This window comes from Bubalus bubalis, chromosome 18, assembly GCF_019923935.1.
Source record: "Bubalus bubalis isolate 160015118507 breed Murrah chromosome 18, NDDB_SH_1, whole genome shotgun sequence".
Taxonomy (NCBI): Eukaryota; Metazoa; Chordata; class Mammalia; order Artiodactyla; family Bovidae; genus Bubalus; species Bubalus bubalis.
The window spans coordinates 59871551-59890560 of record NC_059174.1 but is presented as its reverse complement, the minus strand read 5'-3'; the positions used below and the strand labels follow the sequence as shown (position 1 = coordinate 59890560).

The 19010-nt window shown below is 40.9% G+C and overlaps 1 protein-coding gene across 9 annotated transcripts in view; it reads right to left on the bottom strand.

Annotated features, from left to right (window-relative positions):
* Positions 1-2736: 2736 nt before the first annotated feature.
* LOC102393230 (zinc finger protein 239) overlaps positions 2737-19010 on the bottom strand; it is a 34709-nt gene continuing 18435 nt past the window's right edge. Inside the window, exons 1-4 of one of the 9 annotated variants that reach the window (XM_044931538.2) lie at positions 9678-9733; positions 7990-8093; positions 5558-5684; positions 2737-5194 (exon numbers count right to left, since the gene is read on the bottom strand). In XM_044931538.2, coding sequence (XP_044787473.2) covers positions 4080-5194; positions 5558-5684; positions 7990-8004 — 1257 coding nt within the window. In that variant the 5' untranslated portion in view covers positions 8005-8093; positions 9678-9733 and the 3' untranslated portion in view covers positions 2737-4079. Of the gene's footprint in view, positions 5195-5557; positions 5685-7989; positions 8094-8634; positions 8893-9677; positions 9734-10969; positions 11061-15497; positions 18515-19010 lie in introns of those variants that run through there. The other 8 variants (XM_044931541.2, XM_044931539.2, XM_044931540.2 and 5 more) reach the window with 8 other exon arrangements.

Here is a 19010-nt window from a genome sequence, read left to right as displayed (position 1 = left end):
TTGCAACCCCATGAACCACAGCACGTCAGGCCTCCCTGTCGATCACCAACTCCCGGAGTTTACCCAAACTTATGTCCATTGAGTCGGTGATGCCATCCAACTATCTCATCCTCTGTCGTCCCCTTCTCCTGCTCCCAATCCCTCCCAGCATCAGGGTATTTTCAAATGAGTCAGTTCTTCGCATCAAGTGGCCAAAGTATTGGAGTTTCAGCTTCAACATCAGTCCTTCCAATGAACACGCAGGACTGATCTCCTTTAGGATGGACTGGTTGGATTTCTCTGCAGTCCAAGGAACTCTCAAGAGTCTTCTCCAACACCACAGTTCAAAAGCATCAATTCTTTGGTGCTCAGCTTTCTTCACAGTCCAATTCTCACATCCATACATGACTACCAGAAAAACCATAGCCTTGACTAGATGGACCTTTGCTGACAAAGTAATGTCTCTGCTTTTTAATATGCTGTCTAGGTTGGTCATAACTGTCCTCCCAAGGAGTAAGTGTCTTTTAATTTCATGGCTGCAATCACCATCTGCAGTGATCTTGGAGCCTCCAAAAATAAAGTCAGCCACTGTTTCCCATCTATTTGCCATAAAGTGATGGAACCGGATGCCATGATCTTAGTTTTCTGAATGTTGAACTTTAAGCCAACTTTTTCACTCTCCTCTTTCACTTTCATCAAGAGGCTCTTTAGTTCTTCATTTTCTGCCATTAGGGTGGTCATCTGCATATCTGAGGTTATTGGTATTTCTCCCGGCAATCTTGATTCCAGCTTGTGCTTCTTCCAACCCAGCGTTTCTCATGATGTACTCTGCATATAAGTTAAATAAGCAGGGTGACAATTTACAGCCTTGATGGACTCCTTTCCCAATATGGAACCAGTCTGTTGTTCCATGTTCAGTTCTAACTGTTGATTCCTGATCTGCATACAGGTTTCTCAAGAGGCAGGTCAGGTGGTCTGGTATTCCCATCTCTCAGAATTTTCCAGTTTATTGTGATCCACACAGTCAAAGGCTTTGTCATAAAGCAGAAATAGATGTTTTTCTGGAACTCTCTTGGTTTTTTGATGATCCAGTAGATGTTGGCAATTTGATCTCTGGTTCCTCTGCCTTTTCTAAAACCAGCTTGAACATCTGGAAGTTCACGGTTCACATATTGCTGAAGCCTGGCTTGGAGAATTTTGAGAATTACTTTACTAGCATGTGAGATGAGTGCAATTGTGTGGTAGTTTGAGCATATATGCATTAGTATATGCTATTTATCTTTCTCTTTCTGACTTACATCACTGTATAATAGGCTCTAGGTTCATCCACCTCATTAGAACTGACTCAAATTGCATTCCTTTTTATGGCTGGAATTCTCTGGTGGCTCAGATGGTAAAGTCTGCCTGCAATGTGGGAGGCCCGAGTTCGATTCCTGGCTCAGGAAGATCTCCTGAAGAAGAAAATGGCAACCCACTCCAGTATTCTTGCCTGGAAAACTCCATGGACAGAGGAGCCTGGTGGGCTCCAGTCCATAGCATTGCAAAGAGTTGGACACGACTGAATGACTTTAGTTTCTTTATGGTTGAGTAATATTCCAATTTGTGTATGTACAACTTCTTTATCCATTCATCCATTGATGGACATCTAGGTTGCTTCCATGTTCTAGCTATTGTAAATAGTGCTGCAATGAATATTGGGGTATATCTTTTCAATTTTGGTTTCCTCAGGGTATATGCCTAACAGTGGGATTGCTGGGTCATATGGTGGTGGAAGGCAAATTCTTAACCACTGGTCCACCAGGAAGTCCCTCTTTCTCTTTTTGTTCCCCTCTACTGGTGTTCCTGCCCTATTTCAAACCTCACATGGGTCCTACTTACTCTACTCATTTCCCCTCTTACTGCATTTTCCCCTCAACCTTTGACTGCCCTATCTTGTTTTTGCCTTTCTTTCCCAACTCTGCTCCCTCTCTGCTTTTGGGGGTACACCTCACCTATCCATGTTATGCTCACTTCCACCTCATTCTCTGGCACCCCCAGGTGACTATGCATCAAATTTCCTGCTTTCTTTCTTCCTCTGCTCCTCCAATTGCTAGTTTTCTCTCCTGGGGTCCCAATGCTCTGAATGCCAAGTTTCCAACTCCTTAATCCTCACCACTGTTGCTCTCCCTCCTATCACTGACTCAGGACTCCTCTCCCTCTCCCTACATTGTTCTCCTACCCCTGCAGATCCTGTTTTCATTACTACTTTTATAAAACTGACTTTCAAGGCTCAATTTCTTTTATGTTACTGTCTCTTTGCAAGATCCCCAGCCATCACCATCTGTATTATCATTGGTTCCCTTCATTCTTTTCAGCTGTTTTTCTGTGTCCTTTTGTCTCTGCTTCTTCTACACCCTCTTGCCCACATATTTCCAGAGATGTGACTGAATAACATGCCTGCCTACAAGAACATTTTCCTATTGAGTTGAATTGGACACAGGAAAACAATGACTGTCACATGGCTGGCCTGGGACACCTCCACAGGGAGATGAAAGGAAGGGCTGACCATACAGAGAGGCCTGAGAGGAAGGACTGCTCTGAGGAGACGCAAGGAAGAGGGGCTGGGAAGGAGGGGGGCCTTAGGGGCAGGCTCTCCAGGATCCCAGGACCAGGGAGAGAACGTGGCCATCTCCTGCCACCCTCCAAGGGTGGATAGGGTGAGGCTGGGGGATTGTTCCCAAAAGTTCTCCAATGCTGAATAGAAATACGATGACAGAGTTTTGGAGTAGAAAAAAGTAGCTTTATTACTTTGCCAGGTAAAGGGAGAACACAGTAGGCCAGTGTGTCAAAAACTGTGCCCCTGCTTCCTGGGAAGTTGGAAGAGGTCTTAAGGTTTTCAGGTTTTGTTTTTTTTTTTTCCCCAGGTGGAAAATGGGGCTGAAAAAAAGAATGAGGGCTGGTGTGGTCTCGCATTCTTCTCCCCTTCCTGGGTGAATTGAGATCATCACAGCTGGCATCAGGCGATTCAAGAACAGGTTCTGGTGGTCTCTGAGGTCATCGTCCCATGACATTCTTTCTGGAATGAAGAATGCTCCGAGAGGAAAGGAATGTTTTCTTGGAAGGATAAACGCCAAGTGTAGCTAGAGGGCAATCATTTTCAGATTGCAAATAAGCAAGAAAGAGAGGGAGAACAAACATCTCCCTCTCTTAAGGGATGAAGAGAAAAAGGACTGTATATGGGCTAACATAATGGGGTGCCTCATTTAGTTTCTGCTACAGCAGGAGCAGAGGTAGTACACAGTTTGAAGAAGCAAAATGTTTGAAAGGCACCTATGTGGAAGAAAAGCCAAGGGCAGGGACCAGCCCCAGAATGAATTTAAATCCAAAGGAAAACAAGTCTTCTTTTCTCTGTAACATGCTCTGCCTTTGTATGTCAGTACATCACTGGGAAATGGCAGGATGACTCCCAGGCATTTGTCAATGGAGATTGTCTCCTTACAAATTCACCATTATGAATTATCCGAAGACTTAAAAGAGTGGAACTTTGACTAAAGATGTTGCCACACTCACTTATCAGGTTTCTCTCTAGTATGAATTCAGTTGATGCTTTGCAAGGGCTGGCAACTCATGAAAGATTTTGCATAACTCAATACATTTGTAAAGTTTTTCTCCAGCATGAATTCTCTGGTAAACTGTAAGGTTTCCCTTGTGATTAAAGACCTTGCCACACTCACTGCATTTGGAAGGCTTTTCTGTCATATGAATTTGTTGATAGTAAAACTAGTAAAAAAGGGTTATCTTCTCAAGAAAGACCCTGTCACACTCATATTACGTTTTTAAGGTTTCTATTATGAATTCTTGGGTGACTCACAAGGTTTGTTTTGACAAAAGATACTTATTACATTTGTAAGGTTTCTCTCTAGTATGAATTTCCTGATGAAGTCCAAGGGCTTCAGTGAAAGACTCTGCCACATACATGATATTTATATGGCTCTGCCTCCTGCATGGATTATCTCATGTCTGCTGATACCTGAGGAAGAATGAAAGGCTTTCCCACAGACACTACATTTTTAAGGGTTCTCTCCAGTATGAATGCTCCCATGAATTACAAGGTCTGGATTTCAGGTAAACATCTTAGCATACATACCACATTTCTGTAATTTCTCTCCTGTATGGATTATTTGATGTCGACTGAGGGTTGAGCTCTGACTAAATGTTTTGCCACAGTCATTACATCTGTAAGGTTTCTCTCCAGTATGAATTCTATGATGAATTGAAAGCTTTCTTTTTTGACTAAAGACCTTGTCACACTCATTGCATTTGTAAGGTTTCTCTCCAGTATGAATTCTTTGATGAATTACAAGGTCAGAATTTTGGCTAAAGACCTTGCCACATACATCACATTGATGTAATTTCTTTCCTGTATGGATTATCCTATGTCGACTGAGGATTGAGCTCTGATTAAAGGTTTTACCACACTCATTACATTTGTAAGGTTTCTCTCCAGTGTGAATTCTTTGATGAACTGAAAGCTTTCCTTTTGTACTAAAGAACTTGCCACACTCATTACATTTGTAAGGTTTCTCTCCAGTATGAATTCTTTGATGAATGACAAGATCTGAATTTCGGCTAAAGACCTTGCCACATACATCACATATATGTAATTTCTCTCCTGTATGGATTCTCAGATGACTCCTGAAATTTGAGCCCTGATGAAGCTTTTTGCCACATTCATAAAATTTGTAAGGTCTTACCCTGTGTGGGATCTGGTTTTGCATCAGTATGGAAGGATACATAAAGTCACTCCCATATATATTATAAATATTGGTTTGGAGAGTAGGAGAAACTATTTGAAGAGGTGAAAATGAGGAGCTACTGTTGACATACTTATCAGCTTGATTAAATGCAATTTTCTGTTGATGTTTAAACATATGTAGTTCATCTTGAAGGCTTAACACAAGTCTATTTCCAGTATGGTTGTTTACTGCATCCCTTTTACCATGTTGACTTCTACTATCAATGACATCTTGGTTAAGGGATGTACGGATATTTTTGTAATTTCTTTCATCATCTCTCCACTGAAACCTGAAGTCATTCATGTTCTCCTGAATTTCTGGGAGGTTAAAATGTTTGATTTCCGGGATTTCATTTCTTCCCCAAATCACTGTTCGGCATACTCCTCCTCTATCAGTGTGTGATTTTAGTTGTAATTTCCAGATGTGTATATGAGAAATATCTATAAGATATAAAGAACCATAGATATCCTATTCATTACACTGCATGAATATAAGTTTCAGGTTGAATATAAGATATTAAATAAAAGTAATACTTCAAACAGTTATGAAACTTCTCAACCATGTTAAATTTTTGAGGAACAATAAATAGGATTCTCCACTACACTTCTGGTGTATTATGAAGTGGCCAGGCCAAATCATCTGAAGAAAGGGCATGTTTAAATTCCTGAGGCTACATCATGAAGCTTTTCATGCCTGAGTCAACATGGCTTTGAGCTCCGTTAAGCAAGGTAGGGGATTTCAAAAGGCAAACAAGGGTAAATCCAAAGATACCTTCCCAACTTTTAGAGGGAAGTTATCCTCACCCACAGAGAGCAGGTTCCTGAAGGTCTCCAACATCACATCCACGTATAAGGCCCTCTGGGCAGGGTCTAGGCATTCCCACTCTTCTGGAGAGAATTGGATGGCCACATCATTCAATGTCAACTGTGACTTAAAGTTAAAAAAAAAAAATTTCACCAAGGCCATGAGGAGAGTTCCTATTTCCATACAAAATGAATAGAGGTAAAAGATCAATTAAGTTGAAGAATATATTCTGACAGAGCCATGGAAAGGCATTTAGAGCTACCTGTATGTCTAATTTTAATTTCCTGTGCTTTGTCATTGAGATTAAGATAGCTTCCAAATAGAAGTAGATTTCTCATTTTTGTGGGCAATACATGAAATACATACAAATAATAATTCAACACCAGGTTGTCTATGTGGAAGGGCTAGATATGTTGGACACACTGAGAATGATCAAACTTGGATATAAAGGAATATGAGTGGTGTTTTCAGTGATGACAAAGTCCACAGTAGTTTTAAAGAAAGCTCAAAACCTCCAAAGATGATGCTGATGAGGACAGCAGCAAAGACAAACAACATTTGAATACTTCCTGTATACTCTGCGTTACTCTAAATGTTTAACATTTCTAACTTGTTAGCAACATCACAGCTCACTAAAGAGTTTTTTACCATCTTACAGAGGAGAAAACTGTCAGAGACACTGAAAAACTCGACTCAGGTCAAGAACCTAATGAATCATCTAGTAAGCACCTGAACTACCATGTTTGGGTTCTAGAACTGAAGCTGAAAAATCAAAAGTAATGAGCATTAAAAGTTCATTGACAGATGACTCCCTGAGAAAATTTGAAAGAAGTTCAAGCTGAACAACATGGATTAGCCTAAGAGGTCATTATACAAGTGTGCACACACGCACACATACACAAAATGTTAGCGATCCTATTATTATTTAAACTGTGAACATGGTAGTATAGGAAAAAAAATCAAGGCCAGAGAACATGTTAAAAATACACTGTCAACTGCAAAACAATGAACATGTTAAAAATACACTGTTGACTGCAAAACGAACATGTTAAAAATACACTGTCGACTGCAAAACGATGAACATGTTAAAAATACACTGTCGACTGCAAAACGACGAACATGTTAAAAACACACTGTTGACTGCAAAACGATGAACATACTAAGAACATACTAAAAATACACTGTCGACTGCAAAACGATGAACATACTAAAAATACACTGTCGACTGCAAAACGAACATACTAAAAATACACTATTGACTGCAAAACGATGAACATATTAAAAATACACTATCAACTGCAAAACGATATGATAGTTTTAAAATCATGATCTCTTTTTTTTTTAAATCATGAAAAGTGAAAGTCACTCAGTCATGTCCTACTCTTTGTGACCCCATGGACTGTAGCCTGCCAGGCTCCTCTGTCCATGGAATTCTCCAGGTCAGAATACTGGAGTGGGTAGCTGTTCCCTTCTCCAGGGGATCTTCCGAACCTAGGGATTGAGCCCAGGTATCCCACATTGCAGGTGGATTCTTCACCATCTGAGCCACCAGGGAAGCCCCAAATCATGACATCGTTTATCTAAACCATGGACATGCACATCCATACACCTATGCATACAGGTCAACACTAAAATAACTGAGTAGTCTCCTGACAGTTTTTCAGTCTATTTTTTCAGTATTGGTTTTATTCACATGCATTCTAAGATCCTTCAGACAATGAAAATGTACAAATTGTACTCAATTGAGTTTCCCAAAAAGATTCTACACTAGGATACTAAAAAAAACTAGTACATACATAACACTGATTCAAAATTTTAAAAGTTATTACTGTTATACATTATTTTAAGATAACAAATAAAATCACAATAATAAACTTAAGAGATTCTTGAAGCATTAAAAAAAAGACAGAAATAATATTGAAAAATACATTATTATTAAAAAAGAACATTTTACCAAATGTCACGATTAAAAGGAAACTCCAAATGCACTCCTTTGAAGTTCCAGTGGAGAGAAGTGGGTTGGCCAGAGCTCCTGCCTTTCACCACTGTACAGGGTGCCTGAGCGGAGACCATGAGAGGAAGTGACCAGAAGAAAACAGACAGCTAGAGCGACAGAGTAATCTAAAGACAAGAAAGGCAAAAAGTGAAAAGAAGGAAAAAGATATTCTATCCTATAGAGAGCAGGAGTGACTGCACAGTATCAGAAAAATAAACAGAAAAACCGACACAAGAGACAAAGGACATCACATAATCATAAAAGGGTAGATTCCACAAGAAGATGCAACAATTAATAAATATGTACTGAGGGAAGGCACTAGGTAAGGATGAACGTACAGGTGTCAAGAAAGAACACCTCAGAATCAGAAAGAAATCCAAAGAGAGGCATTTCAAGAAGGACAGACTGAAGAATCAACTGAGACTAGGACTTCACCTGAGAAACAGCCATCCTTTACTGTCCTCTTCCTCCTCTTCTTATGGGCTTCTTACTCAGACACCTTGCATCTTTAGAGGTCAAGCTTCAAAGCTGAAAACAGGCTGTTTAATGGTTAGAATAAACATACTCCCTCTTCCTCCGCTGCAACCACACACACAGGGAAGATCTCACCATGTGGATTAAGAGTCCTGTGCTCCCCACTGTCACAGGAGGGACTCAGGACAGTAAACTCCCCCACAGAGACCAACCAGTCACTTTTCCCACACTTTTCATCAGATCTCCCCACCCTCCTATGAGGCTGCTATGCCACACAGTAGCAGTGGGCACCTGAGCTGACCTGACAACCCCCTTCAGGTCACAGACCAGGCCCTGGTCCATCCCCACGCAGAACAGAACACCTCCTCCTCAGGCTAGATCTCAGTCCTCAGAAACAGGAGGACTCACAGTCCTGATGTTCAGTGACAAGTCCGGACTGGAATCACAGGGGCAATTAAATATTATTGAAATCTCGCCACATACCCAAGATCTTAAGAATTTGTGGTCAAAGTATATAAAATATGTCTATACAAATGACTCATTGATCTACTATGAAGCCTGGATTGAGTACCACTAACAGAAGATTAAGCCCAACACATCTCCCACTTTTTCTTTTTCTTCTCCAGCTTTATTGAGATATAAAAGATGAATGAAAATGGAACAAGTGATTCTCTGACAAACATATACACTGTGAATAATTATCACAATCAAGTAATCCATACTTCCATCAACCCAAAATTACCATTCTGTGAGACTATGTAGTGAGAACATGTAATTCTTTCTAAGAAAATTTCAAGTATATAGAAACGCACTGTTGATGAGAATTCAAGTTGGTGCAGCCACTGTACAAAGTTCCTCAGAAAACTGAAAACAGAATTACCATACAATTTAGCAATCCCGCTCCAAGGCATATAAACCGCACCAAATTATACCTCAAAAAGATTCACGCACCCCTATGTTTATAGCAGCAATATTTATAATACCCAAGACAAGGAAAAACTAAATGTCCAACAGATGTGTAAATAAAGAAGATATGGTACATATATACAATGAAATATTACTCAGCCATATAAAGAATGAAAGAATGCCATCTGCCACAATATAGATGGACCTAGAGATTATACATATATATGTACAACTAAATCACTTTGCTGTACACCTAAAACTAACAAAACCTTGTAAATCAACTATACTCAAATAGGAAAAGAAAGAAAGAAAGAAATCAGTTGTGAGCAAATTTCTTCATTATGGATGGGCTCTGTTGCAAAAACTCTCCAAGTTAATCCAGCCCATGTTTCAGAGAACTTGCAGAAAATAGCCAAGAGGGACCTGAGGGAAACACCTTCATATCACCTCAGAGTTCACAATTTTACTAGCTCACAGGAAGAGGAAGAAAACAATACAAGGCTAACCCGTAAAACTAGATTTTGACTGTTAGTACAGAAGATCATTGACATTTCTGCCAACTACCCATCAACATATTTTAAAATTAGGTGCCTGCCTGCATCCTAAATAGCTCCGGTTGTGTCCAACTCTTTGAGACCCTATAGACCGTAGCCTCCCAAGGCTCTTTTGTGCATGGGATTTCTCCAGGCAAGAATACTGGAGTGGGTTGCCAGGCCCTTCTCCTAAAATTATGTACTACTTACCAAAGAAACTTTACATATATAAGAAGAGAAGAAGCCATTCATGCCAGGAAAAAAATTTGAAACAAATTTTAAAAGCCATAATTGGACACATATCAATGTTACAACTCAATGATCCATATCAAAACAACCCATCACCCATTTGGATCCAGTTTTCCCCCCACCTGCACTACTAGGTGTTTCCATTTTACTCTGTTTACCTGCCTCCCTGTTTCATTGGTCGCGTGTATTTTTTGCTCTCCTCTGCTCTCCTGCTGTTTCTGGCCTCCTCTTTGTTTCTTCCCTCACACCTGTCCTGCCCCTCTGTGCAAGCTGTTCTGCCTCTTGAGGCTTTCTCCCACCCTTTCTGACTGTCATAAAATTTCTGTGTTTCTGCCTCTTTCTTCCCCCATCTCCGCTCCTTCTCAGCCCTCCGGATACACTCCCTTCCTCCTCAGAGACCCCAGGTGGCGATGCTTCCTTCCAGCTCCTTCTTTCCCTCTGCTCTTCTTGTCACCCTCTGTCCACTTTTTCTCCCAGCACCACATGGCTCTGAAGGCCAAGGTTCCAACTCTTCTAACATTTCCTATTACTCTCTTCATGAAATGACCGTCCTCTGGGATCCCGCCTTCTCACGCTGATCCGGGTTGCCTTCCTTATGCTGCCCTGCAATCTTGCAGATGCGACGTCCCACTTTCAGGTTACTGCTTCTTCGCCTGTCTCTCAGCGACCCTCTACGTTCCCACTCGTTTTCCCTCACTCTTTTTCCCTTCAGGTTTTCTACTTCTCCCTCGGTCTCTCCTTTTCCAGATACTCCCTCACCCAAGTACAAAATGCCCGCCTTCCGGAAAGGACCACTTTCTAACGAGGGGTGGAGAGATCCTGGGGACCGAAGAGCAAGGGTATCACACGACCCGCCCAGCTCACCTTCCCCCAGGCGAAGGCGGAAGACGCGGCCTCTGCGGCAGCAGAGCGGCCGGCGCTGCCTCCAGCGACCGAGAGTTCAAGGTTGGGGGGCGCAAATCCACCCCTCGGATGAGTATTTTACATGGGGTGAGGGTGGGGCGCGGGGGTCAGTAGAGGATTTTATGAGGAAAGAGTCTTGAAAGGCAGTGTCTACGTGGGACGAAAGCAGAAAAGTCAAGGGCAAGGACCGGCCCAGAGCGACTTCAAACCAAAAAGAAGATACCGGACCCGAAACGGCGAAGTCCAGATTTTCTGGGGCGGAGGGCCGGGTCCTGGCATGTTAGATCCCTAGCGACTCCCACACCTTGAGGACTAGGGGTACCGCAAGTTCACGGTAGAAAGAAACTTACCTCAGGACCGTGACCTTGGCTGCGAGCTCTCCACCTTCCGGGTCATTAGGCTGGGCTCCTCGGGTTAGAGGCCGGGTTTTCGAGGCGGGGCCTACCGGCAAGGGGCGGAGCGAGGAAAAAGCTTAGCCTTGCGCCCTGTAAACTGGAGGGACTGGGAGAAGGGAGGGGTTGGCTGTCTCAAGTTGTATACAGAGCTACTGCGAATCTGCATTAAAAATCTTTTTTCCTACTTCCGTGACGCCCCCCCCGCCCCGTTCTTGTTTCTATGGAACATGTGAATAATAAAAATTGTTGACAAAAACAAACATTTTTAAAGCACCCACACACATGCGTGCACACGTACACTCCTTGGTCTCATCATTCAGGTCCGAGTCAGGATTGCCCTGGGGTGCCCCCTCCCTGAACTCCGCAGGTGAGCCTTTACAGCTCGACTTTGCTTCCCATAACAGGCCCGTGGCCGGTGCCTCCCGCAGCAGAGGCTTCCAAGATCCTACTCCCCATAGGTGCTGAAGAGATGGAGTCTGGTTTCCAAAAGCGTAGGCACGAACACCTGTTTATCCTTTATGTCCATCTTCTAGTCTTTTTATTCTCTCTTGATTTCTATAACAGAATTTCCATATGACAATACTGGCTCTAATTAACACGTGTGGTCAATTCTCAGTATGAGTCCAGCTTACCCTTGGTACCCTTTATAGGTAGTGGAAAACTTTGCTTCAGTACTTCATTGAAACTAAGCAATAAATAATACTATGATAAAAATAGTTCCTGAGTAGACTGTACATACTTTGTTACATAATCAGCATGGAGCCCTATACCAAGGTCACAGGACAAAAATCTCTGGAACTAAGTCCCATAGCAAGTGTCATGAATCTCCAGGTCTAATCCAGCCAGTTCTGTGACCCCCATATTAAGTAAAACACTTACCCTATTACTCATCCTATAGAATCCTAATCAATCACCTAATGCCACCCCTTCCAGTAAGAATTTTGTCTGGAGGCTATAAAAATTGGCCACTAGCCCAACAAAGAGGTCAGCTCTCCCTTGAACCATCCTGCTATTCTAACAGTCTCCCACTCTATTCTCCTTTCATTCCACCTCATGTCTGGAAATGCTTTTCCAACCTGCTCACAGACCAGGACAATCTGGAAGTTCACAAAAGATTAAATTAACTGTGAACCCAAATGTAAAGATAAGCCGATTCTGTCTATGTATTGTCTGCATAATAAAGATATGAACACAGCTCTTGCTAGCTTCTTCATATGTCATCTACAAAGTAAAAGTTACATTTGCTACCTAATCTAAAATGGCTGTATGGTAAAAATCTAAAAAATATGTAAGGTCCATTCTTTAAACATGTTTGCAAGCAAATGTAAAATGAGGAAGAGGAAAAAGGAGGTCCTTATTAGAGTTGCACATTATTGTCAGGACTTCCTGTCTTCATCTTCCACATGTGTGAGTGTCTCTGCAGGGGGTGCCATGCTCAGTGATTGTTCCTATGAGTTGGTGCCCTTGACCTTGCTTCAGGAAGAGGGTGGGAAAGATGGGGGCGAGGCAGGCTGTGGGTGCATAGGTCCCATCCAACTGAGTTTCTCTTCCCCAGCTCCTGGCTTGTCTCTCACCCAAGAGGTATCTGGGTCCACAGAGACTAGGCTATGCAAGAGTTGACCAGGTCCAAGAGATTTTCATAGACTTTTAATAATCCTTTCAGTCCAAATTTGATTAGAAGCTGATATTTAACACTTGGTATTTCTAATCTCTTCATGCTGCAAAGTAAAGCATTTCTTGCTAGTAAAAGTATATAGTTAAGGTCAGTCATTAAAATACAACAACTGCTTGAACTTAGGTATCCTTCTTTCAAAATGGTATCTGGAGAGCTAGGTTGCAATCTGTAATGCATCCTGTCATGATGATTTTAGACACACAGTAAAATCCTTTTCTCTGTTATGGTTCATCATTAAAATATTACACAAGGATAATTACAATAAAGGTATGAAAGGCTCCAGGCTCCACTCCACTCTCTCCCTGTCTGTCTCAGAGGGAGTTCTGAGGAAAGCGAACCCATGAAGAGGGCCAGAGGGCAAGGACCTAGGCCCTCGCCACCAGCTAGGAGAGGGAGTTTAAAAGCCTGCCAATCCAGCCCTGAAGGAGCCTTCCTGTGGCTTCAACCTCAAGAGGCCCTGAGCCACACCTACGCCACTAAGATGCTCCCACATGCACAGAAACTGTGGACTATCATCAAATGCTCACTGTGAAGCCTCTAAGCTTCATACTGATTGGCTACATAGCAGTAGATAACCAATGTACTCCTGCATGCTCAGTCACTCAATCCTGACTGACTCTTTGCAACCCCATGGACTGTAGCCATCCAGGTTCCACTGTTCATGGGATTTTCCAGGCAACAATGTTGGAGTGGGTTACCATTTCCTTCTCCAGGGGGTCTTCCTGAATCAGGGACCCAACCTGCATTGGAAGACTTTTTTTTTTTAACCACTTAACTACCTGGGAAGCCTGATTCAAGCCTGATTCTGGCCAGCTACAGAAATGGATATAAAATATATATGCCATGAAAAAGATGAAAATATGAAGGCACTTAAAATTCAAAATGAAATTCTCACAGTAAGATGAATATGCACATTCACCTAATCTTAATGACTTCAAAACCGTGCTACTTAGGGAATTTTCCAGTGGTCCAGTGGTTAGGACTCCATAGTTCCACTCTAGGGGCCCAAGTTCGATTCCTGGTTGGGGAATTAAGATCCATAAGCCCTGTGGCAGTGAAAAGAAGGAAAGATTTATTTCCTACAATGACATGGTAAATTAAGTAAGACACCTGGGCATGAGTGAGTGGAGACAGGTACACTGGCAGTGAAAGATCGGCAACTTAGCCATTGGATGGAGTCTAAGGTGCTCTGTGAAGGGTCAATGGAGGTGTTGACTACCCCCAGAACTGGCCATTTAGTTAAGCAAAGACAGGACTGTCTTTGTAGGCAATGGAAATTAACAAGTAAAATGCAAAATTCTGTTCATGCTGATTGTGCATTTTCATTCCAATGGTATCAAGAACTTCATTTCCATTTAGAGTACACTAAAATCTGGGAGACAGAGATCAACTGTAGTCCAGCAAGTGTAGGGCAAAAGCAATCTGAGGAATCTCATATGAATTACAAAGCTCCAAAGTGGTCCAAGAATGAACATACTTGGGAGAGGAGAAAATCTTTTTTTTAATTGGAGGCTAATTACAATACTGTAGTGGTTTTTGCCATACATTGACGTGAATCAGCCATGGGTGTCCATGTGTTCCCCATCCTGAACCCTCCTCCTACATCCCTCCCCATCCCATCCCTCAGGGTCATCCCAGTGCACCAGCCCTGAGCACCCTGTTTAATGCATCGAACCTGGACTGGTGATCTATTTCACATATGATAATATATATGCTTCAATGCTATTCTCTCAAATCATCCCACCCTCACCTTAAATCATGTCAACAAGCAGGGTCCCCCTGCAGGGTCCTTTGATACCATTAAACGCTGAGGTTCTTGGGCATATTTGTTATCATTATTACATTTTTGATTACTCCATTATTCATATATATGTGTACATTTTAGTCTTTGAATTTCACTTGATGTCACATTACATCCTGACAATGTGAGACTTTACTCCAACCCCGTAACTCTGGAAAATAGCCAACATAAAAGAACTCCTTTTCTTTTCTCTGGAAGGAGACCCCTTACTTGCTAAGAACTACGCTTCCTCTTTAACTTCAGTAAGACTCAGGATAGCCCATTTGTTTACTTCAGAAACAGCAAGAAAGAAATCTTCCAACTCCCCCTCCATTACCTTATAAATGATTACTGTTCCTCTTTTAGGTCTGTGGATGAAAGGCTTGTTCACATGATTTCATCAAAATTTTACTTAAGCTTTTCTCCTCTCCCAAGTATGTTAACTCTTGGACCACTCTGGAGCTTTGTAATTCATATGGGACTTTGCCTAACTTGTTATACCTAACTTGTTTATATCCCTGGGTACAAAAGCTAAGTTTTCAATTTGACTTTTGAGGTTTTACAACTTTGGTTGCCACCATTCCATTTGAAGAATATTTCTTTTTTTTTGACTACCCACCAGGCAGCATGGCTCGTGGGATCTTAGTTCCCCTTCCCAGCCCAGGGACTGAACCTGCACTGTCTGCACTGGACATGCAGAGTCTTAACCACTAGATTGCCAGGGAAGTCCTGCTAGTCACAGTATTGTGCAGTAATTTCAGAAACTGGTATTGCTCTACATTTCTTCCTGCCTAAAGGGAAATGTTTTTTATCTATCATAATCGTGACCTATTTTTTTCAGTAAACACAACTTCATCTTGGATAATCTTTCTTGTAGAATTATGTGGTCATCAGTGAACCTGCATCTAATGAATTTAAATATTCATTCTTTGGTAATATTGACCTATGAGATAAAGGTACAAGCATACTTTGGAAATACTGCAAATGCAGTTCCAGAGAATGACAATAAAGTGAATCACACAATAAAGTAGGTCACTCAAATTTTTTATATTCACACTACATATAAAAGTTCTTCTTTGGACTATAAAGTATGCAATAGAAATGTCTAAAACAACTTTTCAAATTTATCAACCAATTCATTTCCCGCACTGGGTCCAAACCACTGATGGTGTAGCAAGAAATAAAATACCCTGCCTTCAGGAGATTATATTCTATTAGGGAATGTCAGCAATCATTAAGTAAGATATGACCCTAGTAATGAATTAATACAATGACAGAAAGAGAGGCTGACCTAATTTAAACAATGTGTTGAGGAAGTGCTCATATGATAAGAGGACGTCTGAACAAAATCATTGATTAAAGGGCCTGTGATGCAAAACCACATGAAGACCATGAGAAAAAGGATGAAAATGATGTTGGAAATTCATAAAAGCAAGAAAACAAACTGACCTGGAGTACCCAAAAGAGCACAGAGCTTTGGATCCATTTACAATTCTTGAATGGAAACAGAAGAGAATAAATCTATTTATTTAAGGCACTCAGTTTGTAGTAATTGGCACAGCAGAAATGAAAAATTTAGTATGGGGTATGTAGAAAAGCAAAACAGTTTTCCATGAAACATTCTCATCTCAAGTGTCTATGGTCCTTGCACTACAGTTGATGTGATGCTGCAGTTCTACAAAGTACACTAATAAAGCTGACGATGGACACCTGTAAAAGCCTTGACACTTCACCACACTGTTCAATGTTCAAGATCATGGAACACCTGTAGGGACGTTTTAGGCTTAAAGGCACACCGAAGAAATTGCCACTCATTACGTTTGAAAGGTTTCTCTCCAGTATGAATTATCTGGCATACTATATATAAGGTACGAATTTTGACTAAACATAGAGACGGTCATTAAACTTGTAAGGTTTCTTCCCATTACAGATTATCTGGTGGTGAGTGCAAAAAAACTTTACAACACTCATGATATTTGTACAGTTTCTTCCCGCTATGAATTCTCCAACAAATTGTAAGCTGTGAATTTTCAGATCTGAATTTTTTCTGAAGTTTGAATTTTGAAGACCTTCCCACATATAGCACAACTTTATTGTGTTTCTTTTTTCCTTTTTTTTTTTTTTTTTTTTAATATGGTGTTTCTCAAGCTGGATTTTCTGATGTGTGGTAGGGTTGAGATCTGAGTAAAGGCTTTTCCACACAACAAATCTGCAATGTTTCTATTCATTATGTGGACTTCCCTGGTGGCTCATTAGGTAAAGTGAGATCCCCTAGAGATGGAAAAGTCTACCCATTCCAGTATTCTTGCCTGGAGATCCCATGGACAAAGGAGCCTGACAGGCTACATTAATGTAGCGACTATCACTTTCACTTCCACTTATTCATTATGCAATCTGTGATGAATTCGAAGACATTGTTTGTAACCAAAGCCTTTACCACACTGATCACATTTGTAAGGTTTCTCTCCAGTATGAATGAACTGATGACTGATGAGGGTTGGTCTACTGCTGAACATCTTACCACACTCATTACATTTGTAAGGTTTCTCTCCAGTATGAATTCTCTGATGAACTACGAGGTTTGAATTTCTATTAAAGACTTTGCCACACTCACTACATTTGTAAGGTTTCTCTCCAGTATGAATCCTCTGATGAGCTGCAAGGCTTCCTTTCAGACTAAACAGCTGGCCACAATGATTACATTTGTAAGGTCTGTCACCATTATGAATCGTTTGATGACGCACCAGATTGGATTTCTGATTAAAGAACTTGCCACACTCATTACATTTGTATGGTTTGTCTCCAGTATGGACATATTGATGCCGTATAAGGGTTACCTTCTGACGAAAGAATTTGCCACATTCATTACACTTGTAAGGTTTCTGTCCAGTATGGACATGTTGATGCCGTATAAGGGTAGTCTGGTGATGAAAGTACTTGCCACATGCATTACATTTGTATGCTGTTACTGCAGTTTGAATTTGTTGATGCCTTTTAACAGTTTCCTTATCACAAAAGACCTTGACACATTCAATAAATTTGTGAGGTTTCACTCCAGTATGAGTACTCAGATGAGTTTTAAGATGTGCTTTTTGACCAAAGACTTTGCCACATTCATTACATTTGTAAGGTTTCTCTCCAGTATGAATTCTGTGATGAACTGCAAGGTCTTTATTTTGATTAAAGACTCTGCCACATACATCACATTTAAATGGTTTTCTTCCAGTATGTTTTATCACATGTCTCCAGAGGCCAGAGGGATACCGAAAGGTTTTCCCACAGACATTGCATTTGTAAGGTGTCTCTCCAGTATGAATTCTCTTATGACATGTGAGATATGAATTACGATTAAAACTCTTGCCACACACATTACATTTATAAGGTTTCTCTCCAGTATGAGTTCTCCGATGAACTTCAAGGTGTGAATTTCGACTAAAGATCTTTCCACAAAAGTCACATTTGCGCAATTCTTTTCCTGCATGGATTATCTGATGTCTACTGAAGTCTGAGCACTTAGGAAAGATTTTGCCACCCTCATTACATTTGTAAGGTCTTTCCCCGTGTGCTTTCTGGTCTTGTGTCAATATTGAAGGATGCATAAAATCACCCCCATATATATTAGAAATTTTGGATTGGCCAGAAGGAGAAACTTCCTGAGATGGTGAAAATGACATACTCCTGTTCATGTTGTCATCAGCTTGATGAAATGTATCAATTGTCTGTCTACTCTGAAGCATGCACAGTGCATCCCAAGAGCTTAATGCAACTATATTTGCAATCAGCTTCTTTTCTGTATCCTTTCCACTGGGTTGAATTCTTCCATAAGTGACACCTTCCTTATGGGATGTAGGGATATTTTTATAATTTCTTTCATCATCTCTCCACTGACACCCGAGGTCACACATATTTTCCTGTAATTCTTGATGGTAAAAATGCTTGATTTCATGGCTTTCATGGTTTCCCAACATCACTGTTTGGAATCTTTCTCCTGTATCAATGTTTGATTTTAGTTGTGATTTCTTGATCATGTGTATATGAGAGAGAGCTACAAAATATAAAGAATCACAGATATATTACTACAGTGTATGAATAAATATTTTTTCAACCACGATGTTAAAAATTTTTAGGAAAACTAGAGAATAAGATTCTTCACTATAGAAACAGTGGTTACCCATAATTCAAATCAAGCTTAGGATAGTCTATTTTCAAACACACAATGACATAACATTCAAATTGGAAAAACTTATATTAGCTCTCAAAAATAAAGGTACTTTTCCACCATAACCACAAAACCCAAAGAAATTAAAGACTAAACATACAAACACTAGGGAGTTTAGAAAGGAAATCATAGGTGATGCAAGAAGCAGTGAGCTGGTAACTAACATTGTTATTCAGGGATCCCTCTTCAAAATGGTTTCTGAGTCATCACAGCTGCACATAGTAAGTTGTATGCTGAGAAAGTTGTGCAAGGGAGGAAACGAAATCATTTTTACAGTGTGAGTAATAAGAAAGGTGGAGTGATGGGTGAAGGAATACTTGGA